The sequence below is a fragment of the Neolamprologus brichardi genome, chromosome 23 (assembly GCF_056152115.1).
Source record: "Neolamprologus brichardi isolate AB-2024 chromosome 23, ASM5615211v1, whole genome shotgun sequence".
In the NCBI taxonomy this organism is placed as follows: Eukaryota; Metazoa; Chordata; class Actinopteri; order Cichliformes; family Cichlidae; genus Neolamprologus; species Neolamprologus brichardi.
The window spans coordinates 12,194,186-12,212,587 of record NC_142125.1 but is presented as its reverse complement, the minus strand read 5'-3'; the positions used below and the strand labels follow the sequence as shown (position 1 = coordinate 12,212,587).

The 18,402-nt window shown below is 42.2% G+C and overlaps 1 protein-coding gene across 1 annotated transcript; it reads left to right on the top strand.

Moving 5' to 3' along the window:
- The first annotated feature begins 11,541 nt into the window (after positions 1-11,541).
- LOC102786744 (duodenase-1-like) lies at positions 11,542-12,860 on the top strand. Its single transcript, XM_087835926.1, has 5 exons — positions 11,542-11,626; positions 11,716-11,863; positions 12,136-12,262; positions 12,351-12,596; positions 12,696-12,860. Exons 1-5 carry the CDS (start codon positions 11,569-11,571, stop codon positions 12,858-12,860), a joined length of 744 nt encoding a protein of 247 aa, XP_087692052.1. The 5' UTR covers positions 11,542-11,568.
- Positions 12,861-18,402: the final 5,542 nt, after the last annotated feature.

The window sequence follows — 18,402 nt, the reverse complement described above, 5'->3', positions numbered from 1 at the left end:
TCCTGCCGACCGCCAAAGTCCAAAATGAAATGTTTGTTGCCTGGTTTAAGAACCCTGTATGGCCCGTCATATGGTGGACGCAGCGGAGTCCTATGAGCATCATGCCTGACGAAAACGAAGCGAGCAGAGTCCAACGAACTCGGAACAAAAGTGTCAGGCAGGCAGTGGTGCACAGGACCAGGAACAGGAAATGAGTCACTTGGGGGGCGAAAAGGCAACAAAGAGGTATCGAAACATGGGGGAGGGCTCTCAGGTAAGAATTCCCCGGGGACCCGGAGAGGCTGGCCGAGGACCAGTTCAGCCGGGGAAACCCCGAGGTCTTCTTTAACCGCGCTACGCAATCCCAGCAAAACCCATGGAAGACGGTCGACCCAGTCGCCACCTGTTAAGGAAGCCCGGAGCGCGGCCTTAAGTGACCGGTGAAACCGTTCGCACATCCCGTTAGCTTGCGGGTGGTATGCTGTGGTGCGGTGGACCTTGACCCCCAGGCCGTCAGCCATAGCAGACCAAAGCTCAGAAACAAACTGGGGGCCCCTGTCCGAGGTAATGTCAGCCGGGGGACCGAAACGTGAAACCCACGTTGACAAAAATGCCCTGGCCACCGTCACCGCTGTCGTGGACGCCAGGGGTACCGCCTCCGGCCACCTGGTCGTGCGGTCCACCACAGTCAAAAGGTGCGTGAAACCCTGTGACTGCGGTAAGGGACCAACCAGGTCCACATGAACGTGATCGAAACGCCTACCCGGGACACGGAAAGGTTCTAGGGGTGCCTGTGTGTGCCGGTGGATTTTCGAGCGTTGGCATGGGATACAAACCGCCGCCCATTCTTTCACCGTCTTGCGAAGGCCCGGCCAAACGAACCTGGCGCTGACCAGCTTGACTGAGGCCCGGACGCCGGGATGAGAGAGGGCATGCACCGAGTCAAAAACACGACGACGCCACGAAAGGGGAACCACCGGGCGGGGGCGGCCGGTGGAAACGTCGCAAAGAAGGTGCGGACCGCCGTTCCACACCGGGGTGTCCTCCAGCACGAGGCCCGTTTTTGCTGACTGAAGGGCAAGGACGTCCGGGTCAGCACGTTGCTCGGCGGCCATGGCAGCGTAGTCGACGCCGACATACACCGGAGAAACCAGCACACGTGAGAGACAGTCAGCGACGTGGTTGAACTTACCAGCCACATGCCGAATGTCTGTGGTAAATTCTGAAATGGCCGCCAACTGGCGCTGCTGGCGTGCGCTCCATGGGTCAGAGACCTTGGACATCGCAAACGTCAAAGGTTTGTGGTCAACGTACGCAGTAAAATTGCGACCCTCGAGGAAAAAACGAAAATGTCGTGTCGCGAGGTGCAGGGCCAGCAACTCCCTGTCAAAAACACTGTACTTGCGTTCAGCATCCCGGAGCGTACGACTGAAAAAGGCGAGCGGTTGCCAGAGACCTGAAACCCGCTGTTCCAACACCCCACCCACTGCCACGTCGGACGCATCGGTGGTCAACGCGATCTCCGCCGACGGAAACGGGTGGGCCAGCAGGGCGGCGTCAGCCAGCGCAGACTTGGCTGCGGAAAATGCATGGACGCGTTCCGGCAGCCAGTCAACCGGATCTTTGGCTGTTTTACCTTTTAAGGCAGCATAGAGTGGCTGTAGCAGGTGGGCAGCTCTGGGGAGAAAGCGGTTGTAAAAATTTATCATCCCCAAGAACTCCTGCAACGCTTTAACCGACGTGGGACGCGGAAAAGCCGAAACAGCCTGGACTCTGTCGGGCAACGGAACCACACCTTCAGCGGAAATGCGGTGCCCGAGGAAATCCAGAACAGGCAACCCAAACTGGCACTTGGAAGGGTTGATAATCAGGCCGTGCGCTGCCAAACGTTGGAAAACCTGGCGCAGATGGGACTCGTGCTGGCTCGCTGAGCAGCTGGCCACCAATATATCGTCCAGATAAACAAAAACGAACGGCAGCCCACGCAAAACGGAGTCCATCAGCCGCTGAAAGGTCTGGGCGGCACCTTTCAGACCAAACGGCATGCGCAAAAACTCGAACAAGCCGAAGGGGGTAATGACAGCGGTTTTAGGAACGTCTTCGGCGCGCACGGGAACTTGGTGATACCCCCGCACCAAGTCAATTTTAGAAAAAATCGACGTTCCGGCGAGATTGGCAGAAAAATCCTGAATGTGGGGGATGGGGTAACGGTCATTCTCCGTGGCATTATTTAAACGGCGGAAATCTCCGCATGGCCGCCACCGACCGTCCGATTTGGGCACCATGTGAAGCGGAGAGGCCCATGCACTGTTCGAACGCTGTACAATGCCAAGCCGCTCCATGGCTGCAAACTCTTCCCGAGCGACGGACAGTTTCGCGGGGTCGAGGCGGCGCGCGCGCGCGAACACCGGGGGCCCGACCGTGGGAATATAATGCTCAACCCCATGCTTCGTTACCGTGCTAGAGAAATTAGGGACAGACAGTGATGGGAACTCTAAAAGCAAACGCTGAAAAGCATCCCCGGAGGTCACTACATTAGCCCGAATCAGGGGCTCGGCGGCCCGAGTAAAACAGGGTAGCGAAGAAAACGAGAGAGCATCAATTAAACGTCTGTTAGCAACATCGACAAGCAGTCCATGAGCACACAGAAAATCAGCACCTAAAATAGGTACAGAGCTAGCGGCAACAACAAAGTTCCACTGGAAATCCCGGCCATGAAAACAAACAGTCACCAACCTTTCCGCGGTGCCGGCGTGTAGCAACCCCTGCCGTCAGTAAGGGGGCGGATGCTCCGGGGGAGGCAGGTGGAGGCGTGGAAGGTGCCGCCGGCGAGTCCGTAGCCAGGGCGTGAACGTCGAAAGTGCGGCTAGCCAGGAGAATGCGATCCGCTTCTTCAGCCAGGGAGCGATAATCCTTTGCAGGCAGAAGCGGGGAGTTTGCGAGGACAGCTCTCACGGCGGCCGGTAGTTGGCGGAGGAAGAGGTGGGCGAAGAGGAATCCACCGTCATCCGGCCCGAGCAACGATAGCATGTTCTCCATGAGCTCGAGCGCGGTACCGCCACCCAAGCCTGACAGGTTGAGGAGCTTCTCGGCTCGTTCAGCATCGGAGAGGGCATAGCGCCGAAGAAGCAGCTCTTTGAGGGTGGCGTATTTCCCTTGGGCGGGTGGGTCCCGGAGGAGCGTCATCGCGCGACGGGTGGCCAGCGGGTCGAGCGAGGCCACCACATGGTGATACTTTGTGTCGTCAGTGGAGATGCCGCGAAGGGCGAACTGAGCCTCCACGTGTACGAACCATGACGGGGGGTCATGGAGCCAAAAGTCCGGCAGTTTCAGCGCCACAGCGAACGTAGCTGCAACAGGAGGCGGAGGTCCGGCGGCCGCTGATGCATCCATAGCGGAGTCTGCGTTATCTGCGGCCCGTTGCATGCTCGAGTCAGGGGTCACCAATGTGGAGGTAAGCATCAACGACACAGAGCTCTCAGTTCTCACTCCTTCTTTATTCGTCGCCAACATCAACTGAACATATCGCGCCACAAAACACAGGAACACGCTTCCTCAACAGTGGGTGTGAGTGGAGCCCTCTAGTGGTCCGCCACAATGGAACCATAATTCATATGTGATTTTGCTGATAGTTAGTTATGTCTACAAATGATCAGAATAGCAGCACAGTGGCGTAGTGGTTAGCACTGATGTTCTCCCTGTGTGGATTGTCTCCACGTACTCCGGCTTCCTCTTTTAGTGGGGTTAGTTTACCTGGTGATTAATTGTGATAAATTGCCCATAAGTGTGAATGGTTGTCTGTTTCTCTGTGTTAGCCCTGCATCTGTTCTGCTTTTCCCAGAAGGATAAGCAGAACAGATCAGAATATAATCAAGTATACTAAATATAAGTGTGTTTAAGTTTAACCAATACAATGCATAAGAAAATATAATAATGATTCCAAGACAGGCCTAACTGAGAGGATGTGTAAAAAACAGCCTTGAAAAATAGCATCATGTTTGTGGAAGGGGGGAAATGAGTGAGAGTGACACACAGAAGTCACTACTCTCTGAATTTATGTGGAGACGTCAGATGGGAGGCTGATAAGGGTGTGGCTATACTTCGGATGATATTATGTAAACAACATGACTGAATGTTTAGATATGAGGAGAGATGGAAAATGGGCACTTGGCAGAGTATAAAGGAGAGCACCCAGGAACATCCTTCGTTCTTCCCTTTGTCTTCTGTGAGATGAGCAGCTCAGAAGATTGGATCTCAGAAGTTCACCGTTGGATATTCCAGCAGAGATTCCAGAGGCTGAACCGTTGCCCAAACTGTAAACTTACAAATTGGTTCTGTATCTTTTTGGTATCTTTTTGGCAATGGTTGGTTACGATAAAGGGCTGGAGTAACTGTAAGAGTGATTTACAAAAAATTAGTTAATACTCAGATTTTTACCTTTACCATTTCCCAAAGGGTTAAAAAGGGAATGTCCATAATTTAGACTTTCATTGCAGGAAATTTTATTAAAGCAATTTAGCAGCAATAAAGCCGAGGAGGTCAAAATTGACCCTTGAGGCCTACTGTCCAGGCCCCTAAATTAAACCAGGTATTCCAAATGCAGCTTGTGAGGGGAGATGGTGTAACAGAGGTGGCAGGAAAGACACCTGGACTTAAAACTAGGTGAGTCCCCTCAGGGTCCATCTAAGCTTTGCATTGCTGGTTGGTTAAGACCCATGATCAAATATTCTGGCTTTTTTAAACAGAAAGCCAAACCAGACTTCCTGTATTGGGGTGTTGGTCCTGGAAATTGAGTATGTAACAAACACCCAGCAACATGCTGACATTTTTGCAGTCCTGAGTCGGTGACCCAGTGTTTTGAAATATTTGTAGTCTTGGATTTCATTGTTATTTATAGTTTCTAGTCTCTTGGTTTCCGTCTCTGTGCTTCCCCTGTGTTCCTTGTGCCACGTACAGTCAAGTTATGTGTTCATGTCTGTGCCTGCCTCATGTTTCCTGTTTTACTTTGACAGCATCATGTGCTATGTTAGTGTGATTTCTCCCAGCAGTGCTCTCTTCCTGTGTCTCATTCCCTCATTGGGGTGTATTTAAACCCTTTTTCTTCCTCTGTTTGTTGATGGGTCGTCTGGGTATTGCCCGTTGCATTTCTCCATGTTCCAGAGTCTCAGGTTTTCATGTTCCGTGCTTCACATCTCCTCTCAGGTTTTTAGGGGTTTTTTTTTTGGTTTTTTTAAAAACGTATGTTTATTTGTTTTTTCAGCAGTATCAACACCAACATAAAATGAACGTATGGCAGTCATTAAAATAATAATAATAACAACACTAATAATAATAATAATAATAATAATAATAATAATAATAATAATATTAATAGTAATAACGATAATTGAAGTGTTAATCCTAAAAGATTCCAAATAAATGCATAGTTAAATAAATTAAGATAGCAAACCATACAAATAAATACAATTAAAAAAATAAAATCATAATATAGGTTACACAGTATATTCCCAACAGCAAGTCAGACATTATTCATTATCTAGTTGTCTTATTCACTCACCCCCCCCCCCCCCCCCCCCCCCACCGCCCCACATCCCCACTCCTTAGTAGATCCAAAAATATCTTCCAGATGTTGTAAAATTCAGAAGCCTTCTTTCTAACAATATAGGTCAGTTTCTCAAGAGCTAAACTCGATGTTAAGTTATTTAACCAGTGGTTAAAAGAGGGGCAACCAACATTCTTCCAGCATAAGGCGATACAGCGTTTGGCCTGTAGCAAACAAAGATCGACCATTTTTCTTTCCTCACACGACAGAGTATAGTCATCTGGATACAAGCCTAAAATGCATAACTTAGGGCAAAGCGGTACAGGAGAAGTTGTGATCTGCGAGATATATTTTAACACAGAGCTCCAAAATTTTTGGATCTCTTCACATTTCCACAGGCAGTGATATAGTGTACCCTGATGCCTATTACACTTATAGCATAGATCAATTATATTAGGATCAAATTTATTTAATTGTACAGAGGATATGTATGTTCGCATTATCCAATTAAATTGTATCATTCTCAAACGAGTGTTAATGGTTTGAGTGTGTGTTTTTGAACATATTTTACCCCATTCAGTATATGAAATATCCTCTTGTAAGTCACTAATCCACTCCCGTCTTTTACTATCAGAGTTATCCTTATGGTTTTCAACTAACATGCTATAAAACTGGGACACCAGTCTTTTACCAAAACAGTTTTTTGTAACATGAGTTTCTAGGATGGAGAGTGGGGGTTGGTGCACTGAATAGGTTTTTAGGTTTTTAGTTCCTTTGTATTGCTTTTGTAGTTGCCTCCCAGTTTAGGGTTTTGTTTAGTTTAGTCTTTGCCACGTTCTGATTTTTGTATTCTGTCCCTGCTGCTAATAAAGGTTCACTCACAGTTAAGTCCATTGTCAGCATCTGGACTTGGGTCCCATCTTTCTACACTCCACACATCTGCAGAGACAGAGATGATGCAGATAAAGAACTTGAGCCTATGAGAACTACAGACTCGGTACAAAAGATGAACTTTTCTCCCCAAATATGGTGCAGAGAATATGAGCCAAAATAAAAAAAAAATACCTAATACAAAAACAAACTGCTTTATTTTTTGTGGCGTGCAAATGGTTATCTTTGTCTAAAGCCAGAAATTTGAGTCAGCAACATTTTCTAGATTATTAAACATGACTTTTCCAATCAGTACATTAACAGATGTACTGATTGACTAAGTGAGTCTTAGTCTTTGCATTTCGTGCCTTCAGCTGTAATCAGATCTGATCATATCTGTGACTATATAGAGGAAGCAGCCCGGTGACTCGAGGGCGACTCGGGGGCAAGGTCTTTGAAGTACGTAAACAGCTTAGAAACAGCTTAGATCAGACATCTCAGTAAACTGAGTATTAAATAGCATTTTCTAATGGCAGACAGGAGGCACCCTCTCCACAGGGTAATATACAGCACCAGCATGTACATTTAACGAGCACACGTACTTCAGTATTCTTAAAAAATACTGACTAACAAAGTCAGACTAGTGTTGCAAACACTAAATGAGTGATACATCAACAAATGTGAAACTTTGAAGACCTGTTAATGTACATGTTGTTCTACTATAGTAACATCTTATCTTCATGCTGTGGTTTCTATGGTTTATGTAGTTTGCTGCAGAACTCCAAGATAATATCGTTTAAATGTGTCACGTCAGACATCAGCGTTTAATATGTGAGAAAACTAACTATCAACTCTGTATCATCTGCTGGATATAAGTAAAAATATTCATATTGTGTTTAGTAGAAGGATAAAAATTATGTTTTTGTGATTAGGATAGGTGTTACTATTAAACAAACCAGACTTATTTCTAACAAACACAGAAAGTGGACATGGCTGCTCAATGAGCAGCAGCTACAATTGTAAAAGAAATACTTATGCAATCAAATGTAATCCACTAATGATGTTGCCTCTAGATCTGTATGGTATGTGCTGTGGTACTACTTAGTTAATTACTCAGCATAGCAAAACTAACCAGTAATAACAATAAAAACATACATCAACATCAGCATCATGCCAAAAGCAAAAGAAATCAGTTAGACTCGAGAAAAAGAATTGTTGATGCTCCCAAAACAAAGCAGAAGATGGATATACAAAGTTATCACAGCTTTTCCGTGTGTCAAGAACTGGACTGAAAAGCATGATCAAGGATGACCAAAGAGAGCCATGCAGTACAGAACAAGCTTGGCAGAGGTAGGAAGTGAAAAACTGTGCAAAGAAAACCTAGTGAGAGATGTATCTAAAGACCCTAGAGGAGGGATCTCAACCTTAAATGAGCTGTGGGCCACTGGCACTGTCATTTCATTGGACAGCTTCTTTAGTGTTCAAGCAGTACAAAAAAAATCAAACAAACATCAAGAAAACACCCACAAAGATTATTTTTTAAATATTGTATAATGTGACAAAACTGCAAACGTGAATGCATCCCCCCCCCCACACACACACACTCTTAACTAACTGAAGCCTTTCATTGAACTACCAAATAAACACATTGGTACTTAGTCTCTGGCCAGACACGTGGCAGCACTTCTGCTATCATTTTGCTCATATTTAACAAAATAAAAATGCAGACATAAGTGTACACATTAGTTTTTGAATCTCTCACTGAACCAACACAGCTAGTGCCTCAGCATCTTTGCACTCTCTGCTCATATTGCCTTCATATTAAATATTTGTTTGCTTTTTAAAGAAGTTATTTTAACATTGTACTCAACAACAAACAAATCTTCCTTAACAAAAAAAGTAACTTCGAAGGCCAAATTACATTATATTTCTTAACATCAATATCCGGTTATTATTGAGTGATGATGTTTGAAAGCTACTTCTGTGTTTATTAAGGCTGTTATATTTTTAACGTATTTTAATGCTTTGTATCTTGTTCTATTTAATCTGAACAAGCCCCTAAAAAGTCAGTGATCACTGTCGCCCTCTATCAGTTTTTATTACCACTATTCATCAGCACCACGTTTTAAAGCTCGGTTTTTCAAACCTTATGATGTAACTATGGCCCAGCCCATGCAGCAGTATGTTAATGACTAACCTATTGTGGATGGATTATCTCAGTTGTTCAACTGACTGAAGTTTGGTCCATTTACAGTAGTGATGGGTCGTTCGCAAACGAAATGGCTCTTAGAGCAGAGTCTTTGACGTGAATGACGTGAGCCGGCTCCTTATCGCGAGCCGTCACGTGGGTTTCTTTTTTTTTTTTTCTTTCTCTCAGCCTCTCTCTCGCACTTTTTTTCTGCTTCACTCAGCACCCGATCCGTGTGCTTTACGCTGGGCAGAGGGGGGAGGGGCGGTAGTTACACTCAGTAGCACAGGAACAGAGCCAGAGGGAGAGAAAGAAAGCCAGGGACAACAACGTCACATTAGAAAGGTATAGTAATCATCCACAACTATTTTCAGTTGCAGATGATAAAGGATTCAGAAAGTTTATTCATGCGGGTCCATATGACAGAGAATATGCATGTTATTTTTGTTTTCATATTTTAATTTATATTTAATTGTGTTGTGGTTTGAAGTGTTTTGTGTTGTTTCACTTTAAATTTGTAAAAGGAAAAAGCTGAAAATTTAAATAGTTAAAAGTTGAAATATGAATAGTTGATTTTTGTATTATATGATTTATTTATTACATTTTATGTGGAGTGAATAAATAAAAGTATATTTACGGTGGCCCCTAGAGACAAAGCACATACAAACAAATCACGTACGAACTCTGAAGCACGTACAAACCCTGAAGCACGTACAAACTCCAAAAAATGTAAAAACACGTACAAACTCCAAAACACGTAAAAACTCCAAAACATGTAAAAACACGTACAAACTCCGAAGTACGTAAAAACTCAGAAGCACATAAAAACTCAAAACACATACAAAAGTCAGCAGAAGTGCTCCAGAATGCTAAGCGCAGTGTTGAGCTTTTGTTACCTAGTGGCTACACAAGCCAGCAAGTACCAACGACCGGATTTGGTGTGTGGTAGTAACAGGTAAATGAACATTGTTTTTAAATTATTTGAATATATATGAGTGCCTGTGTATAAATACACAAACATGCTTTCAATTGTGTAATTTAAGTGATCTAGTAGCTCTGCTTTGGAAGTTCAGTTCATGCTAGAAATGTGTTTTGGAGTTTGTACGTGTTTTGTCTCTAGGAGCCACCGCATATGTTTATATATAAACACTTTTTTTACGTTAGTAATTCCTTTTGTGCATAATTTAATATTATTGTTAATAATAAATTAATTAAAGCAACAAAACAACCTGAAGAGCCGGTTCGGAGCCGAAAGAGCCGGCTCTTTTTAGTGAGCTGAACCGAAAGAGCCGGAAATCCCATCACTAATTTACAGCATCTTTTTCCTGCCATGCAATTGCATTTGTCCCTAACCATCGGGAACCTTTGTGTTAACTTTTACTGACTGGAAAAAAATTAGCGTTCATCCTCCAGCTTCACTGTGCTAATGTGTTTATATTATGCTAACCATAGTTGTGTAGCTAGTACCACATAGCACATCATGATATACCCTACAAACACCACTACTGTTTAGTTTTCTGTCTTCTCTTATATCTGAAGTGATAGCAGAGCTGTATGTTTTCATTTTTTCAGAAATCCCTCAGTCAGAACAATGGGTATTATGGAGGCATGTGACACACAACACAGGAGCTCTAGTTTTCCACTCCAACTTTATTCACCTCCATACATCAACTGAGCATATCTCGTCCAAACACAACAGAACCCCTCCTCCAAGCTTGGGTGTGAGTGGAGCCCTCTAGTGGGTCGCCACAGTATGTCATTTTTAGATGGAAACTAGCGAGCTAACTCCCTGCTAACTTCGAACTCCATTAAACTTAATAAATTCTGTTTTCTTTGATGCCTGGATGTTAAACTTAATTGTTACAACTGGTAGAGCAGCCACACCTACCATTTTATTAAAGATGAAAGAATTTAGACAGTTTGTAACTCTCAGTGATGCCACAGTTTTGACTTTGGGACCTGAAGCGGAGTTTGGACCCAGAAACGGATAATGATGTCAGACTTAAAAACGAGATACGGGCTGCAAGTAGGCGTGACATGGGCCGCAAGTGGCCCCTGGGCTGCAAGTTTGAGACCCCTGCCCTGGAACAACTGCCAAGACACAAGTGAATGACTCAGACAACTCAGGAATTGTAGTCTCAAAAAAGACAGTCACCAGAACACTGCACAAGAACTGACTTGCAGACCAAGAAAAAGAGAAACTTTCAAGTCAGACTGATGCATGCTAAGGACAAGCTGAAAAAATATTATATATACTTGAAGTGCGTCCTTTGGTCAGATGAGATGAAAAAAGAGCTCTTTAGGCATCAACAGGAAGATGCATTCGGAACCGGGGATTTCTTCAAGGTGGAAGAAATCATGAAGAAGGAAGATATGTGAAGATTTTGAAAGAAATCCTCAAGCAGTCAGCAGTAAAACTGGGTCATTGCCATTGCTTTGTCTTCCAGCATGACATCGACCCAAAACATACCCGGTCAAGAACTGCTTTCAGAATACCAAAAGGAATGTTACTGACTGGCCTGCACGACGCCCTGACCTCACCCCTGTGGGGTGAACTGAAGATCAAGATCCATGCCAGAAGACCATAAATATGAGAAACCTTGGTGAGATCTGCCAAAAGTAGAAGGGTCTGTGATTCTTCAGCAGATAAATGTGAGACTTGTTGAAAAATACATCAAATGACTGCAGGTTGCTATCAGCAAAAAGGATAAATAATTTGTAAAATAATGTGAAAGGCTTTTGTAAATAATTTTATTTCTGTGTGCAAAGCAGTGTGTTCCTGACTGATGATGCACTGTCCTTATGATAAGCAAGACCCTGCAAAGATAACACAAGTTTCAAATATGCTAAAATACACGTAGCATAGGAAGTGGTCAAAAGGCAAAAAATGACAGATGATAATCATACTTGCCAAAAGGAAACTGCTCTATAAAAGGCTCAACCTGAGACTCCTACACTACAAACAAAGGCTAACCATTTTGCTGGCATCATGTTCGGTCTGCAGAAATTTCTCCTCCTCCTTGTTCTGACCTGCTTTGGACAACTCGGTAAGAATCACAAGTTTTTGTTATTCTTCTTCAACCATTTAATGAGGCATCCATTTAATTTTCCTTTTTTTTCCTTTTGCTTTATTCAGTGCATGGGGGTGGCATCATAGATGGAGGAAAAGCCCCGGAGAGTTCAATGCGATATATGGTCTCTGTGCAAAACAACGGCGGTCATGTGTGTGGAGGGTTTCTCATCACTAATAACTTTGTGGTCACTGCTGCACACTGTTTTGACGAGTGAGTAATCAAACATCTTCTGCTTAAGTCTCTTTCCTAAAGATAATTCTTTCCCTTCATTGGATAGTGGAGCAGTGAAGATTAGACAGGAACATGAGTAGAAAGCAGGGAAAGATGCGCAGCAAAGCTCTGCTCAATTTCAGTCATGTGGCACATGGTTCACTGCCAAACCAGTGAGCTAAACGGACGACCTCCTGCTTCAATCTCTGATTCATGTCATTAAAAAAGATTTAGAAAATGAATTGAAAACCTCTTAATGATTATTCCTTCAGCTACCCCACGCATGTTGTTCTTGGCAACCACAATCTCAAGAATGGCCAAATAGTAAAGATTAAAAAACCATTCGTCTATAGCAGTTACCACAGCATTGAGACGGGTAATGACATCATGCTCCTACAAGTAAGTACATCTTTATACTGACAACAGTTTCACATGAAATATATTTGTGGTCTTATTTATATTTTTACTTTTTGTTGTGTGTGTCCAGTTGGCAACCACAAACGATCTACACGATGCAATTCAACTTCCGCATGCTGAAATAGATCTAACAGAAAATGAAGTGTGCCAGGTGGCTGGATGGGGAAAAACTATGAGTGATGGTAAACCTGCTGATGAGCTGAGGGTGGTGGACGTGTCTGTCATTAACCCACAAGTCTGTAAGAATCAATGGCCTCAACTTCCTGCCAATGTTATTTGTGCAGGTGGATATGGCACAAGCAAAGGATTCTGTCAGGTATGTATTCTGTCCAATGTCAGCAGGTTTCTTTTTGATAAATGTACTGTATTAAACACTTAATATAAACTGACCAATTAAAATGCTTCCTCCTCACAGGGGGATTCTGGTGGTCCTCTGGTGTGCAAAGGGTTTGCTGTTGGTATCGTTTCTTTCAACCACAACAGCAATTGTAACTACCCAGATAAACCCAACGTCTACACGGACATCTCAAAATACCTCCAATGGATCGACACAATTCTACAAAACCACAAAACATTTTGAGTAAAATCCCTGAAGTTTTGCTTTTCGCATTATTGAAATGTCAGCATTTCTGATTGCTCTGTCAATGTAGCCGAGACAGAAATTAAAAATATTCCCTGCATGAAACTGTGTTTTTTCTTCTGTAACAGTGATCATTTTAGCATTTAGCTCAATTTCCACAAACTGAAACAGAATATTTAGATTTGTAGTCTGAGGTCATTGTGACATCTACACTTTTTCTTCATTCAAATCAGTGAACCTTTATGAGAAAGAATCACTGTGACAAATTAAAAATTATTAAGAGTCAATATTGATTAGGAACTACTGTGATAATCATATGAACAAATACAAATGTGATTAAAAGTTCTGGGGCATAAAAAGCACAAACATTTAAATTTTGTTTTAATAAAGTGTCCTGTGCTCCTACTACATTTGGATTATTACCTGTGTGTATTTTGCAGTATAAAAAATCCAGTAATTTTGCTGAATTTTTCAAATCCCAGGTCTTAATCACCCATAACTTTCCCACTATACAAACATCAAGTGGTGGTTTCTGTGGAGTTGGGACAGCCAAGTATTCCATAATTTTGTGTTTATTCTTAAAGGTAGCAGATGAAAGAACAAGAAGAAAATGATTTTCCATAAAAAAACAAGATGAGTTAGTCTATTAAAATGGTATTTTCTAAAGGTTGATCAGTAAAGTGATGACAAAAAACTCACTGTTGAGCATCAGAGCTCAAATCTTAATCTGGAAAATGTGGTTTCTGTGGTTCATCTTGTTTGCTGCAGGTAGTATCATTCCAATACGTTCTCATCCCAAAGCCTAACATTTTACGCTAGGTTTCTGACTGCATCAAGTGTTTCCACAGTGAGGAAGGTAGTGCCTTTCTATACTTGTCAGATACAGTACTGTATCTCAAACAAAATATAAACAGGAGTCAGAGAAGTAATAATGCAGCCAGGCCAATGATTGCTAGCTTTGAAGGGTTACATGGATGATTTAATAACTCTTCTTCAAACATCATTTGGCTCCTGGAAAGGTTTGAAGAACTTCATGCGTGGACCAGGATTAATGTTAAATCGTCCAAATATCACATTCTCTCCATACAGAAAAGTGGCAGGGAAGAACTCATCTGTTTTACAGTGGATGGAGAGAGGATGCCACTGTTATTGTTCATATATGATTATAATCCACCAATAAGGAGAGGAAGGAGCTAGTCATAATTTCGGTAGCCTGGATAGTGGAGGTGTTAAATCAGAGCCCTCAGCCAACAACTGATCATGGCAGAACTCACTGTCCAGTGGAAGGGAAGGATGAAGTTACCCTATGAAAGAAAGAAGGACTGGTACCTTGATCTGACAACTGAGTATAGAGCATGTGGAAGTCAGCTGTAGAGTCTAGAAGGAAGACTTGTTGAGGGGAAGACTAGGGTCCTATAGCTGCAGGGGGTGCAGGGAGACATTCCTGCTGTTGCAGGTCTCCTGCACCACCAGATGTTCCAAGATTTCCTTCAATTGAAAACATTTTCATCAGAACACACAAAACATTCACAAAAGTTCTCAGAAAAAAATTAAAATGGATTCTTTTTTCTATTTTCTTGGATTAGTTCTGTTTTCTAAGAACCCTGCACTGTGAGAGCGTCTGCTTCTACACCCACCCACCCACCCATACACACATAAGCATGATTTAGAGATATATACAGAAAGTCTAAAATGTTCAACTATCTTAAAAGGACTGAGCATCGGACGCCGTCTCCACATATTCGGGCTATACAGCACCAGATTGCTAATGAGCACATGAAGTACAATTATTTTTTACAGAGTAAATATTGAATAACAAAGTCAGATTTGTGCTTCAAACACTAAATGAGTGATACATCAACAAGTGTGAAAGTTTGAAGACCTGTTTATGCACATGTTGATCTACTATAGCAACAGCTTATCTTCAATCTATGGCTCATCTAGTTTGCTGCAGAACTCAAAGATGATATCATTCAGCTGTGTCACGTGAGATATCTGCCTTCTTTGCTTGTGAGTATGATTAAACTGAAGATATCAAAAATAAGAGAAATAAAGAAAGGAATTTTTGTTTTTTATCAATTATACTTTGCATACTATTTGCTTAATCTGCCATAGCAACAGTTCTACAGTCAGTTGTTACATTGGCTGTTGCTTAAGGATTCATACAACATGAAAGAAAACATACAATATCACCGAGTATATCTACAGAGAATAGTTTAAAGTTTCAATATTCAATCCACTGATTACATAAAAAATAAAAAAAATACTGCAGGGAACATTTGGCTCGAAATATGGTGAAAAAGTCCTAACTATCAACTCTGTGTCGCTGGCTGGATATAAGTGAAAAGTCAAATTACTCATATTGTGTTTAGTAGATGGATTACATTTTTTTTTTTCATAAAACCCAAAATAAGTAAAAGATAACAGCTGGAAATCATACATACGAAGGTATTTAACTTCACAAAAATTGAGAAGCAGGTGCAAATAAGAACATTTAGACCAAAGAAGAAGTTGATAAATGACAGTGAGGTACAACAGCAGCAAGTGGTGAAAAATTAATGATGAATAATCATACAGTAGTGAATGTATTTCAGACTGATGAGGAACTGTAATTGTGATAAACAAGATAAAGATAAAGTTGCAAAGATAAGTGTCAAACAGACAAACTTACCTTGAATAAAGGATGTGGTTGAAAGTCAAAATATGGTAGATGATAATCATACTTGCCAACAAAGCAAACCGCTCCATAAAAGGATCCCCCTGACACCAGTACAAAGAAAAGTTAACCATTTTGCTGACATCATGCATGGTTTTGTCTCCTCTGTGTTCTGACCTGCCTCACAATTATTCTTCAACCATTTAATGACGCAACAGCTTATATTTCTTTTTTTTGTACTTTTTTCAGTGCATGGTGGTGACATCATACATGGTGATTCTGGTGGTCCTCTGGTGTGTAAAGGATTAGCTGTTGGTGTTATTTCTTTAAATAAATAAATAACTCTAAATATATCTTATAGTTTAGATTCCTCAAAGTTGCTTTGTTGGCACATATGCTCAGGCACATAAGTCAGGTTGGTACACAACTGACAGCCTTATTTGACAACTGTTAGAATTCATATTATGGCAAGAACCAAGCAGCTAAGTAAAGATAAACGACAGTTCATCATTACTTTAAAAACTTAATGTCAGTCATTCCGGAAAATTGCTAAAACTTTTAATGCGTCCCCAAGTACAGTCGGAAAAACAATCAAGCGTTACAACGAAACTGGCTCAAGTGAGGACCACCCCAGGAAAGGAAGACCAAGAGTCACCTCTGCTGCTGAGGATAAATTCACCCGAGTCACGAGCCTCCGAAATCGCAATTTAACAGCACCTCAGATTAGAGCCCAGATAAATGACACACAGAGATCCAGTAGCAGACACAGCTCTACATCAACTGTGACAATCAGGTCTTTATGGTCAAATAGCTGCTAAGAAACTGCAACTAAGGAAAAGCAACAAGCAGAGGAGATTTGTTTTTGCCAAGAAACACAAGGAATGGACATTAGACCAGTGGAAATCTGTGCTTTGGTCTGATGAGTCCAAATTTGAGATCTTCGGTTCTACCCTTTGTGTCTTTGTGTGATGCAGAAAAGTTGAACGCATGGTCTCTACATGCATGGTTCCCACCTTGAAGCATGGAGGAGGAGGTGAGATGGTGTGCAGGTGCTTTGCTGGTGACACTGTTGGGGATTTATTCAAAACTGAAGGCACACTGAACCAGCATGGCTACTACAGCATCCTGCAGCGACATGCCATCTCATCCGGTTTAGTTGGACCATCACTTATTTTTCAAAAGGACAATGAGCCCAAACACACCTCCAGGCTGTTTAAGGGCTATTTGACCAATAAGGAGAGGGATGGACTGCTGCGCTAAATGGCCTGGCCTCCACAGTCACCTGACCTAAACCCAGTCAAGATGGTCTGGGATCATCATCATCATCGTTTATTTATATAGCACTTTAAAAACACACAAGGCTGACCAAAGTGCTGAACAATAGAAACATAATAGATACAATGAGATAGATACAATGGGATGAGATGGACCGCAGAGTGAAGGCGAAAAGACCAACAAGTGCTCAGCATCCCTGGGAACTCCTTCAAGACTGTTGGAAAACCATTTTAGGATGACCACCTCATGAAGCTTATCGAGAGAATGCCAAGAGAGTGCAAAGCAGTAATCAAAGGAAAGGGCGGCTATTTTGAAAAAATAACAAAATTTGTTATTCATTTGTGTTTGTGTATGTGTTTGTCAAGTTTCAAATAATTTGAGGCATTATCATGTTTTATTTGTCATTCAGCTATGTAGATTCTTACTGAAGGCATAGAAACTATGAATGAACACATGTCAAATTATGTGATAATGAAAAAACAGTGTGAAATAACTCAAAACATTTATTTTTTTAATTTTTTTTTTTACACTCTTTCTCACAGTTTCCTCTGTGAGCAACACAAGGTAGTGAATAACACCCCTGGTAGATGCACAGACACAGAAAGTGGTACTTAAAAGGTTAAATGATCACGCAACCTCAAATGTTGCTGGCATCTTTCTGCTCCTGTAAAAAGAAACACACATAGATTCATCCACCCCTTTGTCCTGTCTAGGTGGAGGTTAACCTTGAGTAGTGGTCAAGTCTTGTCAGCTTTTGTCAGCTTTTACCAGTCAGTCAGTTTTTTTTCTCTTTCACTCATTCATTCATACATTCATTCTTTCTTTGCTGATAGTGGAACCTATCGTCGCATTTAGTTTCCACTCTCAGCAAAATGACGTCATTTCAAAAAGAAAAAGAAGAACTTTAGATCGGACTACCTCGCTGAATCCTTTTTGGACAGGAACTTACTTTGTCCCCAGATAAGTGACTTTCTCCTGAGCCCATTTTAATGTGGAGAAGCTCACTTGTAACAATTTTCTCAACGACGTGTCGTACTTTTAATTCCCGACGTGCAGATCTGCTTAAAGAAAAGAAATTCACAAAGAGAAATCACTGCACTGTTCTAATCGTGCAGATCTGCTCAACAGAGATTATCGAACAAAACTTTCAGTGCACTGTGAAAGTATCAAAATAAAAAGGCCTTGTTAAGCCATGACACATGCTCCTCATCTCAGGAGGGTAAATCATACCATCATACTAATTGGCAGGCTCAACTTCACAACAAAAGAAAAATCATCAGCTAGATTAACTCCAAACCAACCATCAGCTGCACAACACACAACATAACCCTAATATGTTATTTGTCAGAGGTTGCTGAGTGGAGGCGAGGAAGTGACCCAAACGCAGGACTCGTGGATAGTTAGGTGAAGGTTGGTGTTTATTGCGATGGAGTGAACAAACAGAACAGAGGTAGGAAATGGCTGGCTGGACGAATGAATGAATGAAGGACTGACTGACTGGCTGGCTGGCTGGCTGGCTGAACAAACGACAACGTAACATCAATGACACGACAGAGAACTGGTGAAACAGAGGAACTTAAATACACAGGTTGAATGGTGACAATGATTGGA

Coding starts and splice junctions, on each gene's coding strand:
- LOC102786744 (XM_087835926.1), top strand. CDS start 11,569: ATGTTCGGTCTGCAGAAATTTCTCCTCCTCCTTGTTCTGACCTGCTTT. Junction 11,627..11,715: donor GACCTGCTTTGGACAACTCG/GTAAGAATCACA, acceptor TGCTTTATTCAG/TGCATGGGGGTGGCATCATA. Junction 11,864..12,135: donor GCTGCACACTGTTTTGACGA/GTGAGTAATCAA, acceptor TTATTCCTTCAG/CTACCCCACGCATGTTGTTC.